This window comes from Labeo rohita, chromosome 17, assembly GCF_022985175.1.
Source record: "Labeo rohita strain BAU-BD-2019 chromosome 17, IGBB_LRoh.1.0, whole genome shotgun sequence".
NCBI lineage: Eukaryota > Metazoa > Chordata > Actinopteri > Cypriniformes > Cyprinidae > Labeo > Labeo rohita.
In genome coordinates this window covers 10,285,764-10,308,418 of record NC_066885.1, presented here as the reverse complement: position 1 = coordinate 10,308,418, position 22,655 = coordinate 10,285,764, and the positions used below count along the sequence as shown (strand labels likewise).

The 22,655-nt window shown below is 35.3% G+C and overlaps 1 protein-coding gene across 1 annotated transcript in view; it reads left to right on the top strand.

Moving 5' to 3' along the window:
* nrxn3a (neurexin 3a) overlaps positions 1-22,655 on the top strand; it is a 350,535-nt gene that overhangs the window by 258,117 nt on the left and 69,763 nt on the right. The window contains 1 exon segment of the mRNA XM_051132863.1: positions 4,945-5,126. Coding sequence (XP_050988820.1) covers positions 4,945-5,126 — 182 coding nt within the window.

Sequence of the window (22,655 nt, the reverse complement as noted above, 5' to 3'; positions counted from 1 at the left end):
ACATTTTTCTGGTACATAAATTCTGACAGATCATTTTTCTGGTAAATATTTCTTAAAATTATAATTTAAGTTTTAAGTTTTTAAGTTTTTAAATTACTAAAAGTTTTAATAATAATATTAGTAGTACTATCATTACATTGTGTTTTAATGGTTAAATAAAAAAAAATAATCAAAAAGAATGATTAATTGAAATCATAAAACCTAAACAATTTAACAGAAGTTCATTAAAAGCCCTATGAAATGTTTTATTTTATTCTCAAATTCAGCTTTTTACCAAATTTAGTTTTCCGTTAATTTTCTGAATTGCATTTTAATAGTTTCATTCAACTGTAATAAACAATAGCAATTCTAATTAACTGATATATAAAAAATAATTTTTATTTTATTTTATTTTATTTTATTTTATTTTATTTTATTTTATTTTATTTTATTTGATTTGATTTGATTTGATTTGATTTGATTTGATTTTATTTTATTTCTCCAGAAATACTGTCTTGTGTATTTACATTTTTCTGGTAAATATTTTTTCTGGTAAATATTCCTTGAAAAAATAACGTTTTAATAATAATATTAGCAGTACTATCATTACATTAAATAATATATTTCTGTCACAGTTTCTTCAAGTTAAACCGAAATTTTATTTTGACGGGGTGCTATGAAGACCTTTAAGTTTCTGTGACATTAGTTTTTCTCAAAAGAAACTGTAAAATGCTCATAAAGGACAGTTCTAGAGATTATGTTTTTGTGTTTATGTACTTTTATATTATGTATATTGAGGTGGCAGAGATTAAAAGCAGTATGTGTGTGGTAAACAAAACCATGTGTCTGTGCCATTTACACAGAAACACACAGGATTCATATTTAAATAGTATTTTTGCTGCTTAATATTCACAGACTCTAGTCCATATCCCATTTTGATTGAGGTGGACTGGCCAACTTCTCATTCATTCGTACAAACTTTGGCAAATTGCATGACATTTCACAGTAAACTGTAAATGCATTGCGGAAATCATAGGGCCCTACCTAAATGATTTAGATTATTTGAATGAACTGAATGAATTAAATGAATGAATGAATGAATGAATGAATCTCAGGACTGATATGTAGAGATGTATGTAGTGTACATTTCACCTAGTATAACTTATATATTTTTGTGTAATATGTATACAAATAATTTCTACAAAAATAATAATAAATAATAATAAATTTACATGACCCAGTGCTTTCCCATAATATACAAATAACTGTATTATTCAAGCATGAGATATCATGGGTATTCCTCTCAGTCTTAATTATGCAATCGATCATTAATTCTAATTATATGGATTTTGAACTCTGAGAAGGTAGAGCATTGTATTTATTTGGGTTATGATTTCAAAATGTGACATTTAAAATGTATTTAATATTTAATTAGTACTACTTTGGGGTTGGGACCTACAGTGTTGTTTGCTTTACAGTTCCAAAACATTGTTTCATATTCTGTATTCCCAGACATGTGTTGCATTTATACCTTAAAAGGTTTCAATAACATATTCACATCAGCTATACAGACAAAAATACACATATCGCATTGCAGTGTACATAAATGTGGGGAAAGGTCCGGATGTTTTCCATTTTGCTTTGCAAAATAATTGACTGGTTATTGATAATTCAGTCTATGTATTGTAGGTCACAGAAGACTATCCATTAAAGGTAGAACACACTCCATTTGAAGAGATACCACCCTTTTACTTAATGGAAAATTTTAACCAAGGCAACCATTAGTGCTCAAAGCCTTAAAATAAAATCCAGAGGCTTTGGGAAGTACATTGTATGCGTCTCAATAAGTCCTTTCTTCTTCCTCTTCTTCTTCTTTTTTTTTTCTGTTGGTGGGGGTTCTGTCCTCATTTTAATGCTTATCAGGTTAAGATTCACATTAGCTGGCTTGTTTGAAGCTGGCAGCTAATTTATTAAAGAACATTCTGCAGGCAGGCACTGCTTTTGAGTAAACCGTTGACACTACTTCCTCTTTATGAAAATGTTCCGCTGCATTTCCCTTTTACGTCTTAATCTGAAATGCATAACGGAAAATATCGGCGAGCTCATCAAAATGCAGAAAGGAGCGGCACACTTAGGTTTCTTAATTGTTTTAAAAGCCTCACAGTCATTACATGTCTGACATAACAGCGCAAGTCTAGAGCACCTCCAAATCATTAAAAAAAAAAGACCCTGTAATAACCTTTAAGTGCTTTCGGAGTAAAAACGCAATACCAACAGAATTCATGCCACTGCTTATGATATTAAATGCATTACCTTGGAGTAATTTTCATTCATACTCAGACACATATAAGTGCAAATGAGGTTCAGTTCCGTCTTGTCCGTGAGTGAAAGACTGCACCTATGGCGGCATCGCATCTCCAGCTGTGATTTCCCGTTGTGTATCTGTGCGATCTGTCAGAAGTTAATGACGGATACGTCGCCTGTAATGGCAAAATCATAACTTCCTGACGCATATGGATGTATCCCGCATATACATTACATGCTGCTGCCCCGATGACTTGCCAAGCTGTCATGGGAAAGAATCGCCGAAGTCAATGACTCAAATTGAGAATGAGAGCCGTAAAGGGACCGCGAGTGGCAGCACGTCTGAGATGGAGGGGGCAATATATTGTGTGAGTGCATGATCCGCTCCAGGGCCAGATGTTCCACTTGACAGGCCCCTTGAGTGGAGGGCAGTTCTGCCAGCTGTCCCCTTTCCTACCGCACATTCAGCCATTTGTTGGTAGAGTGCTGAAAGCAGAGGGAAAATCAACAGAATGGCTTTGCACCGCAATCCCCCTCCTCCAAACCCCAACCACTTGCAACTGTTGTCCAAAACAAATAGTCCTGTGAAATTGCAGTTTACCCAACAATGCTTTTGTTTACCACGACACCATTCTCCGAGTTTCAGTATGCGGCCGGTCAAATCGGAAAGAGTTATTGCCCTACCTCCATTCCAGGTGAAGCCTTTTGCGCTTACCTTTTCCCTTGTATAATGCATGATAATAGCAGAATTCATTCATCAAAGACTCCTGCTGTTATTCCCTGGAAAGAGTTATATTTAACTTGGATAGGTCACAGCATTTTCCAGCAGGCTCTGCTGAGAATATGAGCCTGAAGAATTATGACTTTTCTGACCCAGGTGTGGGCATTATTCATGCTTAAGATCCGATCGCTAGTGCTACGAGAACGCGGGTAAGAGCAGCCGCTGACAACTTAAAAATGTCAGGACTTTTCTCAAAGTCTTTGGCCTAGTTGGGGAAACTTGAAGAGGACATTTTAGTGGCACGTCATTGGTCCTTGTACTATCAGCGTTTGTGAATGTGACAATGTGTGGGGTTATTCGGGTTTTCTTCTTGCTGTTATTTCTCTACTGCATTTGGAATGACATTTAAGTGAATTTCATGTCACTAAACACACTGTTAAAATTACTTTTTTTGAAGTTGTAAATAAAAATACTATTTCAGTCATTCTACTTTGGAATTTCATGATAAATTCAATGTATTCTTTGTAATTGTGTGAAACTCACTAGTAATTTCTGATTGCAATGTCTACATTATTCAGTGTAGAAATGAATAAACCTGGAAAAAACTGCATATTTTGAAACAGATATATATATATATAGAGAGAGAGAGAGAGAGAGAGAGAGGTATTAGGCTCAGACTTTCTTTCTCTCTATCTTTCTTTCTTTCTTTCTTTTAACAAATACAGTTAAAGTCAAAACTTTGCATACACCTTGCAGAATCTGCAAAATGTTGATTATTTTACCAAAATAAGAGGGATGATACAAAATGCAGGTTATTTTTTTATTTAGTACTGATCCAAATAAGATATTTCACATAATATTGTGTTGTTAACTGAATGATCCACAGCTGTTGTTGTTGTTGTTTTTTGTTTGTTTGTTTGTTTGGTGATAGTTGTTCATGAGTCCCTTGTTTGTCCTGAATAGTTCAACTGCTCGCTGTTCTTCTGTCAGATCCCACAAATCTTTGGTTTTTCAGCATTTTTGTGTATTTGAATGCTGTCCAACAATGACTGTATGATTTTGAGATCCATCTTATAACACTGAAGACAACTGAGAGACTCATATGCAACTATTACAGAAGATTCAAATGCTCACTGATGCTCCTGAAGTAAAAACAATACATTAAGAGCCGGTGGGTGAAAACATTTGGACAGAATGGAGATGTGTAAATTTTTCTTATTACGTCATATTTTTCCATTTAGCACTAACCTTCAGAAGATACTTACATTTCTAAGAAGACAAAATAAGTCAATTTACCCTGATTTTCACATTCAAAAAGTTTTCACCCCCCAGCTCTTAATGCATCGCGTTTCCTTCTGTAGCATCAGTGAGCATCTGAACTTTCTGTAATAGTTACATATGAGTCCCTCAGTGTGAAAAGATGGATCTCAAAATCGTACAGTCATTGTTGGAAATGGTTCAAATACACAAAAATGCTGAAAAAAACTAAAATTTGTGGGACCTGAAGGATTTTTCTGAAGAACAGCAGGCAGTTTAACTGCTCAGGACAAACAGGGGACTCGAGAACAACTATACAAAACTTTACAAAACAAACAAACAAAAAACATCATTCAAGTAGCAAAACAGTATTAAGAATCAAGCGTGTGTAAACTTTTGAAAGGAGTCATTTCTATAAATTCAACTACCATTTTCTCTTGTGGACTATATATAAACGTATTTTATGTGAAATGTCTTATTCAGGTCAGTACTAAATAAAAAATAACATGCATTTTGTGTGATCCCTCTTATTTTGGTAAAATAATAAACATTATGCAGATTCTAGAAGGTGTATGTAAAGTTTTGACTTCAACTGTAAACTGTGTCTTGCAGTTGAAGCACATTCAGTGTCATGCCCTCGGTAATACAAGCTAATCTTTGCATTCCCTTGTTGTGTTTTTCAGCTGGAACAACATATATCTTTGGGAAAGGAGGAGGGCTCATAACCTTTAACTGGCCGGCCAACGAGCGCCCGAGCACCCGTACAGACAGGCTGACAGTGGGCTTTAGCACCTCGCTCAAGGATGGCATCCTGATCCGCATCGACAGTGCCCCCGGCCTGGGAGACTACCTCATGCTCCACATTGTAAGTCAAAGCTTCTTCAAACTTGATCGGCCACATTTACAAATTTCAATACTAAATGTCAAGAACACCCAAAAAAAAAAAAAAAAAAAAAAAAAAAAAGCCTGAGTACAGATATGTAGTTATGATATATTTATGGTTGGAAATGTACAAAATATCTTCACGGAACATGATCTTTACTTAATATCCTAATGATTTTTAGCATAAAAGAAAAATTGATCATTTTGACCCATACAGTGTATTTTTGGCTATTGCTACAAATATACCTGTGTTTCTTAAGACTTAAGTGTTTTGTGGTCCAGGGTCACATATGTGAGCTGCATGACTGAAGTAATGGTGCTGAAAATTCATGGCTGCTTTAAAAATGTAATAGTATCTCACAATATTACTGTTTAACTGAATTTTTGATCAAATAAATGCAGCGCTGGTGAGCATAAAAGACTTAATCTAACATCATTTTAAAAATCTAATTAATCCCTAAGTAATAGACCAAAGACATTGGTTTTAAGTACATTAAAAATGAAATTTATAGAAAAAGGGAAAAAAGGTGAAGTGATATAAATGTGTTAATTTTACTTCATACAGACATGTCTAATTAAGTGGTAGGAGTAGCTTTGCAGCGTCTCAAAAATAGACAGTCTCAATGCGACACAACATATGCTTCCAGTCTATGCGTCAGTGCTGCATTGATTATAATGGCAGAGATTTAGGGTGTCGACAGGGTGTTATCATTCTGTGCGTTTCATACAACGCAACACCTCTGTGAGTGGATACCTTGTGGGTGGCTTCTTTTTCTTTCTATTTCTCTTGCATGTCCTTGTAAATAATCAATCCAAGAATAATGATGGCTCTCAAACGGCTCTGTTTTGAGTTGCACAGCTTCAGTTCTACATTAATCTTTGTAGTGTGTCAGGGCCAATAAGAAGTTTGTCACTCCACAGCTACATTAAAATAAAAAACTTTTCTTCAGATAAGCCATAACAACTGTGAATTGCTTCAGAAGTGGTGTGTTTATTTTGCTGAGCTGCACAATGTTCTTTTCAAATTATTAAAAATCAATGCGTACGCCACACGGAAACCCAGCAGCAATTTTCCTACAGTTTATCCATGGCGAGTGCTTCTATTTGGCCGGATGTGTCCATAATGTAAATAATTCAGCACTCATGTAACGGATGCTGGTTTGGTAATTAACCTGCTTTTCTGAAAGACAAAAGGATTCATTTTCAGACAATGTTTGTCACCAAGGGGTCTTTAGCTCATAAATGAACAATGAGGTCATTAGACTGTTTCCTTTTTTTATTTATACCGCACATACAATATATATCAAAAACTGTGGACACCCAGAAGTCCTCAAAGTCAAATGTAAATTCATGTCCCAGTCACATTTTCTTTAATATTTTTACACTAACAATAACATAATCAGTATTTTGTTCATTAAAGCCAAGTATGAATTTCATCAGGTTAGTGTTTTTAAGCATTTTACATTTATTCCAAAATAATAACTTGAACTCATGTTCAGCTGTTCTTTTTAACAGTTAACTTTAAACTATTTTTTTTTTATCATCTGTCATCAAAGCTTGGTTTATATTGGTCACAAACACAGAGATTTACTCTAAATTTCATCAAGGTGATTACTCACTAAAAACTCCCACAGATTATGTTTTCATGTCATTTTAAGTTTTATTTTGACCTAACAAAGTGGTTATATCTAAGTGTGTGAGTTGTTTACTTACTTTTTTTAATTAGTCTTTCCATTAACGCTATTATAATGTTAATTCAGACTGATTCACAAAAGCGGAACGCACACAAACACAAGTGGTGGGATTTATTGCATGAACCAATCACAGCTGAACATAACCAGTTATATCCAATCATATTGCAATGTAGGCACTGCCGCCTCTCATGTGACTTTCCCCCATTCATTCTCAATTACCTCCCACCAAACTCACCGCACACTTTAGGGCAGGGGTCACCAAACTTGTTCCTGGAGGGCCGGTGTCCTGCAGAGTTTACCTCCAACTTTTGATCTTGATTGGCTGGTTCAGGTGTGTTTGATTAGGGTTGGAGCTAAACTCTGCAGGGACACCGGCCTCCAGGACCGGGTCTGGTGACCCCTGCTTTAGGGTGTCTGTTAAAACTCAATGAGCTCAGGGGAGGCGAGAGAGTAACGCAGACTCCTGCTGTAACTTTAGCTGCAGGTTTTGCTTTTGGACAATGTTTTAACAAGTGATTTATACACTTTAATGTCAAATCACCTTTAAGGTTGTCCAAATTATGTTCTTAGCAATGCATATTACTGATCAAAAATTAAGTTTTGATATATTTATGTTTGGAAATTTACTAAATATCTTCATGGAACATGATCTTTATTTAATATTCTAATGATCTGTGGTATAAAAGAGACAGACCATTTTGACCCATACAGCTTTGGCTATTGCTACAAATATACACAACTGTTTTTGTGGTCCAGGGTCACATATGTGAGCAGCATGACTGGAGTAATGATGCTGAAAATTTATGGCTGCTTTAAAATGTAATAGTATTTCACAATATTTCTGTTTAACTGAATTTTTGATCAAATAAATGCAGCAGTGAAACTCAATGGGCTCAGGGAGGCGAGAGGGACGCGGACTCCCACTGTAACTTTACCTGCTGGTTTCGCTTTTGGAAAATGTTGCTTTAGAAAAACTATTTATTTTGAAAACTATTGATATTGATTTATACACTTTTTAATGTTACATTGTATTACGATTTTTATTCTCATCCAATATTTTGCCTCCCTTGCCTCTTCGCAGGAAACGCCCTTAATTTTCAGATTTTTTATTTTTATTTTTTTTGTGTCTTCTAATTTTCACATATCTGAAAACTGCAACTATTGAAACCGATAGTAAACAAACAAAAAAAGTCGTATCTTATTAAGTTTGCACGTAAACAAGTGACCTTGTAGTTTAATGGGGGACTGGATGTCTTTTTTTGTCAGAATGTGAATGGGGAATATTTCTCTGGCTATCTCCATCTGTCCACTAGTTTTATTGTGGTCCATGTTGGTGGTCCACAGGGACTCTTGGGGCTCTGTAATGGGCAATATAACTAAGGGCATTTCACTAAACCCTCACCCCCTGCCTTTACCCTTTATGACACACATAGACACACACATACACACTCGCCCCATTATAGCAGTGTAGCGCTGATGGAAATAAGCCTCTTCTGCCAAATGAACTAAATCTAGAGCACAACTCCAGAGTAAAGGGAATTAAGCTGCCGTATTTTATAGGCAGTTTCGAAACTTACATAACTAGTGATTGGGAGTTGCCTTTGATTAGCATGTACTGGTGTGGAATTAATCTTTGCATTTGGAACACTATACAGGGCACATTACGTCTTTGGTCTCTTTTTAGATTCGAGCGCTAACCGTTTAGTCCTTGGAACGTAAATCCGCTTTTATAATGATTTTAAACCTTTTTCATGTTTGCCTTCTCTTTTGGGAAGCGTAATAGGTGACGATGGATCTTAATGCCGCTGCTTTATTTTGGGCTGATTATGGAAGTCTCCTTCCACTCATTTCTTCTGCGCTGATAATGAGTGAGCTATTTTCAGCTGTAAACGTCTGTCTCTCTTACACTTCTGAACTGAGCGGCTGGTGACACCATGGAATACCTTGTCAGACAGTTTCCTGCAACAAGGGAAATGTCAGTGCCGTTGCCCTTCAAACATGCCACCTCTGAAATGGCAACCTCTGTGATGGAGACTCCAAAAGAATCACTTTAACTCCAAGCTTTAACAAACCATATAATCTAATGGGCTCAAATTAATATCAACATTTAGACTAAAATGCTGCCTCATAGCATTATCAATCCCCTGCTTTCAATCTTATAGGGATAGTTCATGTAAAAAATGTAATACTGACCCTCATGCAGTTCCAAACATGCATGGCTTTATATCATGGAGCACAAGTATTTTTAGTCTGTTTTTGTATATACATTAAAAGTGGGGTCCAAAACAACATTGGACACCATTGACTTTTATTATATGGCCAAAAAAAAAAAAAAAATTGAGATGGGTTTGGATCTACATGAGGGTGAGTACATGATGACAGGGTTTTTTATTTTTGGTTGAACTGTCCTTTTAACTCTTGATTGAAATGTCTTGCATCTCCACAAATCAAAGCAGGGAACATCTGTTAAATTTTGGCATTTCTCACTTTTAAAGTCATCTGATGTGCCTTCAATCAGAAGAAGTGAAGATGTAGACATGCCATCTGCTTCTCGCCATGTATTCTGTCCATGTGACACGAATCCAGATATCAAAAATCAACAGGTCTTGTTACACCTTCACTTCATAGCACTCATAATCATAAAGTCAAACCTAAAACATGATCTTTAACTTATTTTACATATGTATTGCGACATATTTCTCAGTGAAACAAGTAAAAGTGGGTGGGACTTTATTTTGTCCATCAGAAAATGACTGAATTGTAAAAAATGGTTGTTTCAAGACAGAACAAAGCAAGTGGAATTATGATTTGTGGTTTGCAACTGTGTCAGTTACATATACAGTGGCTTGTGAACGTTTAGGAACGCCTAAATAATTTTAACAAAGTAAGAGAGATCATACAATATGCACGTTATTTAATACTGTCCTGAGTAAGCTATTTTACATAAAAGATATAGTCTACATGACAAAAAATAAAATGTTCATAAAAATGTTTATGAATCCCTTGTTTGTTCTGAACAGCTAAACTAAGCACTGTTCTTCAGAAAAATCCTGCAGTTTCTTCAGTTTTCCAGCATTTTTTGCATGTTTTTTTTTTTTCATCTTTTTGAATTTGAAGATCAAGGTAAATTGTACTTAATTTGTTTTCCGGAAAACATGCAAGTGTCTTCTGTTGCTTCTGAAGGTCAGTTCTAAATGGGAAAAAATGATATTTCAACAAAATACAACATTTTTTGGACATCTTCATCCTGTTCAAAAGTTTTCACCCCCAGCTCTTAATGCATCATGCTTCCTTCTGGAGCATTAGTGAATGTTTGAACCTTTTTTAATAGTTGTGTTTGAGTCCCTCAAATCTCCTCAGTGTAAAAAGATGGATCTCAAAATCATACAGTCACTGTTGGAAAAGGTTCAAATATGCAAAAGATGCTGGAAAACTGATGAATCACATGCCACCCTATTGTGTTACAAATTACACAATTATTATACTAATTTTCTGTATTTATCAAAATGAGCGACTTAAAATGTCTTCATCAATTTCATATCATACACACATCAGAAGTTTGATCACACTTGAGTGATCCAAAAGACCATGACGTATCCAAACTTTTGTCTTATTCCCTCAACAGGGAGGAGTGTAAAACCTGCTAAAATCTTTGGACAGAGGTGTGAAAATGCTTTGTGTTAGATTGGTTGATCCTGTTTGCAGTGAATCTGCAAAAGGTTGCAATCAAATTAAAACTTCTCACATAAAAGCACACATTTGTTATAGTTATAATTAGTTACATTGAATTTCAGTTTTTAATTGAATATGTGCATGTAAAGACATTACATTTACATTTAAACGTTTGTGTATAATCAAGCAAAATGAATCTATTAAAACCATTAAATCCTATACAAGTCATTTTGACAAATTTTTTGCATTTTGAAAATAATAAACCCATTTATGACATACACTCAGATTTAGCCTCCACTGTTTCCCTACTACCAGTAAACCATTCATGCCGGCACGCTTGCCATCTGTTGACCGCGGTGGTCTCGCACGGGAAAACGATGCACCTTTGTAAGTCGCTGTGGATAAGAGCGTCTGCTAAATGCCTTTAATTTAGACATCTTCTGTCGGAGAGAGAGAAAGGGGCGAGGAGAGACTCTCGTGAAGATGTCCCCGCTGTTCTGGCTGATTGTAACACTCATCGCACATTCATTTGAAATTGCCATTCTGTTTCTCTGTTCCTTAAGAGTTAAACACTTAAAGAAAGTTTCAAATGACTAAAGTTAAATGCATTTGGAATTCGCTCCCTTCCCTAATACGAACAGCAGCGCCTGCACAGCATTACGGATTTTTTTTGTAAGACCGTTGGATACTCATTAACAGCAAATAGCTTCCCTCCACCAGCTGCACAGCTGGAAGTAAGTGTGTAATTAGGGTAAAAAACTAAGCGTTTCTACAAATTGCCTGTGCCCCCGTGTTGTATTACCACTACACGAGTGGACGGGATGTTTCAATTTGCTTTAAAGGTCTTTTTCACCCCCTACAAAGCAAAACACGATCGCTATTGCCGTTTTAAATAATGTTAACCAATGTCTTTTCGTTTAGAAACTTGCACTTTGGCCAAATAGACGGACGTCTTAAAATGACACGGTCCAATGATGGGCCAGTCATTTTAACTGAATTACGTCGCTGGGTGCTTTCCACATATCGACAGAAGAGGGAAAGGATAAATGGCTTCGACACCAGCAGTCTTTGCCACCAAAGCTGTTGACTGAAATCCTATAAGATAGAATGATTTAAGTGTACAGAAAATCAATGGTGTTGATCTCTTTTAATCAGTGAGCAGCATAACTACACATTGCCTGTTGATTTTCAATCCTGCAAACCTCCCTGCGCTGAATGGCCCCTGCCACAAGCATCCCACTTCACTTCCATTCAGCCTTAAAGTGCAGAACGATTCTGAGTGAGAAAAGTGAGCACAATTACCCAGCTTGTTCCATTTGCTGCTCGGAGTTCACAGTTTCTATACCAAAGAGAGGGGGATATACTTCATTCTGACAGACTCTTAAGACGTGAAAAAGCGATGTGACTAAACCGGAACGCTCTGGTTGTGGGGGGTCCGCGGCTCGTTTTTCCATCTAAGTGTTATAAATGCAAATATTTAGTTGCTGCTTATACAGACGAAATACACAGAGGAATTCGTCGTAGGTAACTGGGTAATCAATTGACGTCTTGACTAGTTTTCCAGTCGGGACCATCCATCTCATAAAATAGATCTACGCCTCATTCAGATACATAAACACATGAATGTAAATTGTAAACATTAAGTTCACATTAAGTATCTGCAAAGTGCTGTATTAGGGATGCACTGAAATTCCAGTTTTTGGCCAAAAAAGAAAAACGGCCGAAAATTCTATCCAATTTTATTGATTTACTTTCAGTAAAAGTGTGGTTATTTTATCAAATTGTATTTTTAGAAATTTAGAGTTTTTTAGAGAAATTTAAGTCTTTTTCAACTAAAAGTCATCTTCAATTTCAATTCTGTCAAATTAATTATTTGGTTTAACAAATCAAATTACTTTCAAATAATAGTATAACAGCAGAAAAAAAAATGCTATAAAATTACAGGCAAAAAAAAAAATCTCAGCACTGACCATCTATACAATATAAATAGGTGATATAAAGCTTATAATGTCTGTCACATGCTGAGAAAAAGATAAATATAATTGTTAAATATGTACTTGCAACCAGTGCTGGGGGTAACGCATTACAAGTAACTTGAGTTCATAATCAAATTACTTTTTTCGAGTAACTAGTAAAGTAACGCACTAATTTATAATTTACAGTAAAATAACTGAGTTACTTTTTCAAATAAGTAACACCAGTCACTTTTTTCTCATTTATTGTTTGACAGGTTTCCTGTCCCCATGTTGAGAGAAATCAGAAGTAAGATGTTACTGAAGTTTTAGAATAAATGTCAACATGTATTTATTCATCTCACTTGCAAAAGAAAAAAAAAAAAAAAAAATTTCAGTATTCCTCAAAACTAATAAAAACAGGGAAATGCAACTCAGAATATGCCGCAAACCTGCAATAATTAAATGTTAAATAACACAAATATCCTTTATATAATTAATCCCAATTTATTAACCAATGTATTTGCTGCTGACCTTCGATGATCCAATTCAACCATACTAATAAGCAAAAATCACTAGATAAACATTTGTGCTTCTTTTTTTTATTGCTGAAATGTGTTGAACTTTTTTTTCTTCTGCGTTCTACTGTACAGACTCTCAGCCTGAGGCTGATTCATTTCACTTTTGGTGTGAAAGTGCTTTTACGTTTGCCAAAATTAAACATTAAATTTTTATATTAAAAAAAAAAAAAAAAAGAAAAGAAATCCCAGCCCAGATATATATTGTTCATGAGTTTTCCATTTTTGGTTTTCCAGCATCCTTTGCATATTCGAACCCTTTCCAGCAGTGACTGTATGATTTTGAGATCCATCTTTTCATACTGAGGACAATTGAGGGACTCAAACACAACTAATAAAAAAGGTTCAAACATTTACTGATGCTCAGGAAGGAAACATATGATGCATTAAGAGCCGGGGGATGAAAACTTAAACAGTGTGAAGATGTCCAATTTTTTTTTATTTTGTTGAAATCTCTTTTTTTTCCCATTTAGTACTGCCCTTTGGAAGCAACAGAAGATACTTCCATGTTTCTCGGTAGACAAAGTACAATTTACATTGATCTTTAAATTCAAAATGTTTTCACCTCCAAGTTTTCATATATATAAAACCCAAAAAGATGAATAATGAGCTTGCTTTAAAATCAAGAACTTTTTCTTTCCTGTCATACAATGCACTCTGCAAAGCATTAGAAGCAGATGTGTTTTAATTGCAGTAAATGCAAACTTCATGAAAACCTGATGCAAATACCCCTTCTGCAGCAAAATGTCAAGAGAAAACAAGAATGTTTGCAAAGCGTGTCCTGATGTGAAAAGCTAGAAACAGAAGTGGATAAAATTATAGGAAGCTGCTGAGCTTGTATACCTCATTTTTTTCAAAAGCCTATTTCCATAATCCATCGGTACAAGCACAATCACACATGGCCTTATTCCAACTGTAGCTTAGGAATGCAGGTGCAATACAATGTTTCTACTCCATTTTCTCAATCTTTCCTCTGATATGGTTGTTTAGTTTACCTGGCACTTTCAGCAGAGTGTGTTAGTTTAAGGTTCACAGCTGGTTTGGCAGCTCTGATCAGCTCTTTTGCTCTATGTGTGGTCATTGTGGTACAAAAGCCCAGGTGGATAAATGAACTTGACATAGAGGAGGCTGTTCTAAATGCGTTCTGAGTTTCTGTTTTCATGGTCACCCTCATCAAAAGAATCCAGCTTTAATCTCTTATACTGCTGAGTTATGAATCAATATTTCAGAGTCTAATATTACCTTCTAATGTTGTCTGAAAATCGAAACACTCCAGGCTTGTAGCTTAAACCTTCACCTGGTCACCTCTATAAATAATCACTCCCTTATTATCAGAAATGACATGCCTCATACACATACATGTTTATATTGTACACTGACCTCCAAAAGTTTGGAAACACCCCTGGCAAAGTGTGGTTTTGGACGATATCAGCATAAATTCTTATTTTTTGGTGCAAATACATTAAAGTAACTTGCTATTATCATTGAAGAACAGCAACAATAATTTTCATTTTGATTACATAATAATGGCAATATATACATGTCAAAGTCAGACATGCCCCTTTGCCAGCTGTGGTGCCTGGTTACTGGTTTAAACTTGGCCCAGGTTTTTAAAAGATTTTTGGGTCAGCACACCTTAATAGCTTCAACAATCGATTGCCAGTTAAGTTTAGAATACAATGAATTTAGGCCGAGATTTTGCAGGGCTGTAATAGCTGCTAATGGTGGATATTTTGATGAATCATATTTTGATGATGTTTTGTAGTTTGTGTTGTTCTTTATCAGTGCAACATTATCACAAATTAAAAAGGATTCATGCCAATATTGTCCAAAACCCCATAGGGTTTCCAAACTTTTGGAGGGCAGTGTATATTAATCAAATCAGTTTGTATATTTCTAAAACGTACTGCACATATTCAGTACATTTCCTTCAGTGATTTCGATTTTTTAAAATAATTTTGTAAACCATAATATAATGGTAAAATAAATACATATTGGTAAATAATACATACAAAATTGTACAAAAACAAAAAACAACACAACAATAGACTGACTATGTTATAGTGCATTTTCTTTAGAAAATCAATATTCTGTATACAACTGAAACATGTATTCTGTAGCAAGTCTATATTTAATATATTTTTCTCAGCATGGGACAGATATTATGAACTTAATATAACATATATCACTTTATATTATAAAGATGCTCTGTGCTGAAAAACAGTAAGGCACAGAGAACAGGAACTTCAAAAGATTTTTTGTATGTTTTAGAATACATTTAGTAAACTTTTGTTAAATTAAAAAAAATGGTAAAATAGATGATAGATAGATGATTATATTTTATATAAATACAAATATTTTGCAGATAAATAACATATTTCTCTTAATTTGTGTGTATTTATATATGCATAATAATTACACACAGTACACACATATATATTAGGCAAACTCAAACTTTTATTTTGTATGCCATTAATTGCGATTAATCACGATTAATCGTTTAACAGCCCAGATAGATGGGTTACTAGATCATTGCTAGATCATAAACATTTTCATACAGTGACAAATTTTGCCAGATGACTACTGCAGAATTACTCACTATCACGTTATATTTCGCTGCTCACAAGGTTTTCTTTTGCCCCAGATGTGGGGGTTAAACCGCTGCATTCTGTATGTCTACACACAGTCACACTTTTTTCAAATCAGCAAATCTAAAGCAAATCAGTTTACAATTAATGCCTTATTTGGGGTCTGTGATAACGTACTGTTGGGCTCCGCAGTGGCTACAGCTGAGGATGAGAGTGGTGTAACGCAATCCCCCTAAGGTATTTTTGATCTGGAAATTGCGTTAAATTGGCCAGCAGTTGAAAGCAGATGAATGCGAGCCATGTCTGAAATAGAGCATAATGTGAACGCAGATGGAGAATAAAAAATGCAGATGCCCTGGAAGGTCATTCCGATCAGAGTGCATTGATCCTCAGGGTTCAGTTTAGAAAACTCAGACGCGTAAACAAGGAGGAAATCGACGCTTCCTCATGGGTTTTGCTCAAAACGGGTTGAATTTCAGTGACTTCCCAGTATTTTTTTCTTTTTTTCAATGGTCTCATTAACCTTGACATTGATTGGTACATGCACGCTTTTACTCTGGCCACCTGAAAACGGTGCACAGAGTCAACGTTAATGTATTCCAGCTAATGATAATGGTAGCAAAGCTTCCCCAGCGATCTTCCTGGCAATTCTCGAAGGACTGCCAAAAAACCTCAGCTCGTATTAAAGAAAGCTGGCAGCCGCAGGGCACAAATTTGCATTATTTTGTCCAGCCACATGTTTTAATCTGTGACAGGCTTGCCACTCAGCCCAGACCTTCCCTCCATGACCCACTTTCTGCACAGCATATGCTGTCAAGCGAGATGTGCAGATTTATGAGGAATCAAAACCGCTCCAGCTAAATAAACTGGCCGATCTCCTTGATGGCACAGATGAAAGACACAGGTGCCTCATCTCAGTACGCTGAGGCCATTTCTACTGGATTTTTTATTCTTCTTTGCATGTAAGCCTCTGTATTTACTGAAACGCTTGGGGAGGGCGAGACTGGAAGTATTATTTCCAAAAGTACTTCATTGTGTCGCTTTGCATTCACCTCACGAAGATGGTAATTGTATGTTCTAGGAAAAATTGCAGTCTGTCTGACTGCCTCCCCTGCAATTCAGTAACCGGGGTCTGTACAGAAATCAGACAGGAAATGTGTTCATTTGGAGTGACCTCCCCCTGAAGCTGTACCTTCAGATGGGTGAGAGAAACTGTGTTATACACAGTGCATGCTCTTCTGTTAAAAAAAAAAATTGAGCAAACACAAACCAATGTTTGTCCTGTTCCTCTCTAGTGTAAAACACTAGTAGTGTTTTATCTTTTCTTCATTTTAATATGTTAAAATTATGCTTCATTTTAACTAATTGCATGAATTGCCAATTAATTAATCTAATTAATCACAGTTAGTTAGTACGTTAGTAAGAAAATTAATTTGTGCATTTAAAGTGGCAGACAAATGCAAGTGAAAGACAATGTAATAAATACTGTTCTTCATCAAAGAATCCTAAAAAAAAAAAAATCGTATGACCATTTCCACCAAAAAATAAATAAAATAAATAAATAAAACAGAGTGTAATACACAATGTTTCTTGAGCATCTAATAAGCATATTCGAATGATTTCTAATCAATCATGTGACACAGTCGCAGTATTACTATGTTTTTAATCAAATAAATGCAGACTTGGTAAAAACATTTTTAATTCTCACCTCAAAAACTATAGTGACAGAATATTCACAAATTTTAGTAAATTATATTTTTATTTAATAAAATGATATGGGTCATTCTGTAATTGTGGGTACATCTTATGTCCGTGAAGTATATTTTTAATATATTTTCATCAGTATAAAGCCCAGATGTTTTATTTTCTAGTACACAATTACATTTTTCCCAATCACACTACTATATGTTGAAAAAGCCATATCTTTTGTTCAGAAATAATGTTCATATCACATACAACCCTGGTATTCAGCTGTCCCATTTTGGAAAGTTGCTTATTCTACTCTGCATTTAAGCATAAAAATGACCTCAAATATAAATTAATTTCATAGTTTTGCGCTTCAAAAATAATAAGTGTTTATTGTGATATAACTTGTTTTATATGTGTCACTGTCGACTAAGTTACCCACTAGAAAATCCCCCTCAAAAAGGAATGGTTTGTCCCATTCTCGCATAATTTGCACAGTATGATGATATTTCCTCTAGCAGCACATGGATGAAACACTAAAAGTTATGTTCTCTCTCTTTCCCCTAATATTGGTTAAACTAGCAAACCTGTGTCAAGAGTGGATTAATTGACTCTCAACAGTGTGACACAAGTATTATTGCTGCACATTTTAACAAGACAATTTATCTAAAACTTATGTTTTATTAAAATATATTTCTAAACATACCATAAGCTCAGTAGTTCTAGGTTTCCATGCGAGTAAAGGTCCAAAACACTAAAACGTAAGTTACCTGTCAACTGTGTTACCCAGTAAAGGTAACATGATGGACAGTAGCAAACATAGATGGTATCACTTTTATTATATAGCACGTTATACGATATAGATTGTTTCAAAGCAGCTATGTAAAGTCATGTTTGGGTTTTTGGGAAAAAGGAAAACTTTTCTTCACATTGTCAAATTCTAAATGTACCCCTAATTATAGAATGACCCATATATAATTTATAGTTAATTGCATTAACATTTTAAATGTACATTTTCTTACTACAGTTGTGGACAGCGCTGGATTAGATTCCTTTCTTTTCATGTAAAGAAAGATGATTTTTTTCCGGTTTTTTCTCTTATGAACTCTGGTTGTTTTATCAGTGCTCTCTCCAGAAATGATTTCAAAATGATCTAATAATGCTGCATGGTGGTATCTAACAAAATCACAACCATAAGGCAATATATATTTCTTTTTCAGTCCTGTAAATACAAAAACAGTTACAGAGGGATTTATTCAGCTTTGATTTATAGATGCCTCACAGAAATAGATAAGTGCACCTGTCTGCTTGAGCAGCATTGCTCGTGGCCAGCGGGCATCAAATCCATATTATATTCAACAATTCACTAGACCGTTGTTTCCTGACACTTCTCTGCAGGATTTAGCCCAAAACCAATCATCAACTTCTCACAGCATTCATCAGTGTCTGCATAACGCAATGTAATATTCATGTGATGCCTCTCCATTTGCTTATTTGCTTTTGTATTTAAGAAAAATGCTTTTAGTAATGCCAATCTGAGTTGAAAGAAAGAAAACGAAGGGGCTGTTTCATCGCCTGAGCCAGCAAGGTACCACTTCTCTTTAGAGTGCATGCTAAAATAATTTGTCTGAATGGTTGTGTAACTCAATAAAATCTTTTCTGCCGGTAGTTAAGAGGAAAGTTTGATTAGTCCACTGCCAAATGGTTTTGTCCAGTGATTAAACGAAAAATTTTTGCTGAACAAGTAGGGTTTCAGAGTCAATGCATGGCTTTGTCTGGGGATAATTTGAGATAACTACAGCTGAGTGTTCTCGGAGGGAAAAGTCATGTTTACAGCATGCTGTGAAGTCGCTAAACGTCTTTTCCTTTTCGTTTCATTTCTGAGGTAATGCATGTGATTTGAGCCCTGCTGTGATTTTAAGACCTGTGGGGGAAAAAGTTTTAAGTGCTCTGGAAACTAAATTTCCCACGATCCACAGTAGGAGACATCAGTCTTAGAACAAGCTAACAATTCCTAGTAGCCATCAGACAGGTTAAAATGGCCTACTCGTATTATCCACTCAAATGTACCAACAATTAGGCTAAAACGGGAAACCTTCAGTTTTCAGCTCAACATGTCGAGTCCTTCCTTGAGTGGACTTTTGAATACTTTGATGGCTCAGTTGAGGCAAAGTACAAAGTTATTGCAGATAAACCTGGAGTTCTTTCTGATATTTTTGATGCTTGATGTCCAAAGGCTTCACTTCTCAGACTTGGACTCTCTGGCTTTTTTATTCAGCCTTTTCCTTTTGTAGAAAAAAAAAAAGTTGTGATTCTCTAGCTGGAAGCTTGGATGGCTGATAATCAAGAAACGGTCTGGACCGGCTCTATCATTGATTTTCAGGGAGTCGTGTTGCGAAACGTATGATCCAGGGTGGTGCAACTGAAGACCTAAAAATCCGTCTTTTAAAGTTATTGTGTCAAAGTCAAAGAGAAGAGAGATGAAAGCAGTTAAGGATCGTAGGGAAGTCTGACTGTGAAGCACCTTGGCAATTCAAACAGGTCACGGCTGAGTTAAGCGGCTTTATGTTGGCGAGTGGGAATTTGGTTGGCTAAATGTGTAAATGAGGAGCAGTGATGACATTTCACATTTACATTTATGCATTTGGCAGATGCATTTATCCTTTGTATTCAAAGAAGACTTTTTATCTGTTCCCTGGGAACCAAACCTATGCCCTTGAGATCGCTAGTGCCATCTGAACTACCTTTTACGATATTTCCTAACTCACTTTTTTCTATCAAACTCTAGAATTTACGTTCACAACCGCCACATGTCGATTCATAGCTGCTCCTTTTAAACATGAGTGATTGGTAAATGAATTCTGAGGTCATAAACGTGACATTGTGACACTGCAAAGCTCCATTGCATCAGTTTCACTTTTAATGAGAAAGAAACTTTGTCTAATTTGTGATTTCCAGCTGTTTGTTTGGATTACTCGGCAATGCTTCTTGGCTTGTTGAATGGAGAGAGCTGTCCATCTTATCAAAGTGTTAATGAGTGTTTGCTAATCTTTTTGTAAAGCGCTTCAAATCATTTTAATTACTTTAGCATGTACTCCAAATATTGTATGCAAATCTGCATACTAAGTAGTTCTGTCAGTCTACCTGGTGCTCTCTAATCATCGGTTTTATCTTACAACTGTGAACATCTGAATGCATTTTCGTGCATATGTTAATCCTAACTCGATGATTATCAGTCCTGGTTACAGAGACAGGTGAAGTCTGGCGTAGTCTTATACTTCTGTCACCGACCAAATCACTGCATCCATAATTTAGGAACACTACATCACTTTGAGTAGTTCTTATCCCTAATGACCGCTTTGTTTGCAGACAAGCCAATGAAGAATGACAGCCCTAAATGGCTTCACATGATGCCAATTGATATTTAAAGTCCAGCGGAACAAATTATGGCACGGCGCCAGCATCGCTTCCAGTGAGAAGCTGCTCAGAGACAGTACAACAGGGGTGTTGCTGTGAGAAGATCTAAGAAAAGCATCACATATGTTCAGAACTACATATCTGCTGGAAACAGCTGCATACCTGTTTTACTGCACCATATGAGTGTGAAAGATCTTATATAGGAAATATCTAATTAGATCCACCTGGATGTTATGTGCATAGTGCATGAAATACAGTGCATTACATATAGTACATTGTTTGCATAGATATTAGGTTGTTTCCCCAATATATAAAATGTAAGCTCTTTGAACAAAGCTTTGAGCATGGAAATGAGAACTCTAGTAAAAAAATACAAACCAGTAAATTGCAAAAGTGACATTAATGTCTTTAACAAAATCTTGTTCTTTGGAACATTCTGTTCCTAAAATAATTTTAAGAAGCATTGTTTTCAACATTTTCATATTAATCAGGAAAACAGCATATTAGAATGATTTCTGAAAGATCATGTGACACTAAAGACCGGAATAATAATCCTAAAATTTCAGCTTTGTATCACAGGAATAAATTACATTTTAAAATATATTAAAATAGGAAATTGGTATTTTATTTTCATTATTATTATTATTATTATTATTATTATTTTCATTATTATTATTATTATATTTTTGATCAAATAAATGCAGACTTATGAAACTTTTTAAAAATCTTACTGACCCCAAACTTTGAATTATGTTATATTATATTATATTATATTATATTATATTATATTATATATGCAATATTCCAGCTGTATCACTCTGAGTGTCATGGAAGACTCCCAAATCCACTATAATTTTATAAATAATAAAAAATTTTTTTGTTGTTGTTGTTTGTTTGTTTGTTTTTGTCACAGAATGTAGTTTTAAGAGTTTTTAGATGCGAATGTACTTTTTTAGACTTTTTAGACAAATATGCGGTTTGTTATTAAAGGTAACGTCTATTTGAAAATTGGCTTAGATGTTTTCGGAAATCTCAGCTCCAGGACGTCAGTGGCCATTCAGTGCTCATGAACCCTCCGAGAGCAGCCTTGCCTTAGCCAGATCTTCTGGAATTTGCTGCTGGCTCTGGTGTCTCTATGGTGGTTAAACATGAGATATCATGTGTTTTGGGTAAATCTAATGGGCAGTCTTTGGTCTCAGTAATCTATCATTTGTTCCAGAGCAGTCATTTTGGCTGAGGGCAAAATCTCATCACATTATATTTTATGTAAATTTAATGCTGTATATCAGAGCGCTGCCTTGGTACTTTTGACTGAATTACTTAACAACTTTTATGATGGCTGTTGTTGTTTATACATATTATTATTCTAAAAATATTTTATATAAAATAGTAGTATTTAATAATAGTATTTTAGTATTGGGAAACGGTGTGTGTGTTCGCGATTGTGATTTTAGTTATGTTGTTCCGCCATTACATGGCAACAAGAGCTTTTATAATTGAGTCAGCAGTAAAGACTTTTATATTGAAAAAAACTGAAACGGTTATAAAAAAGGAAGTTATTTTTACTTTCACAACACCTTGTAAGAAGTGTAAGAAGTGCTGTCATCTAAAATCACTCTTAACAGATGAAAGGATAGTACGATAAAGATAGGGACATTCAAACTAATGTTTTTTTGTGAATATGAGATTGAGCTGAAGAATCAGATGTACGTAATCACACTCGCTCAGTCCATCTCTCTCTCGTAATAGCTACTCTACATAATACAGTGAGCTTTAATGCAGTAATTCAATAAGCTTTAAATCAGTGGTTCTCAAACTTTTTATACCAAGTACCACCTCTGAAAATATTTGGCTCTCCAAGTACCACCATAATGACCAGCAGCGTAGTATGCCTAACTATACAACTACAACTCTGCACAGTTCAA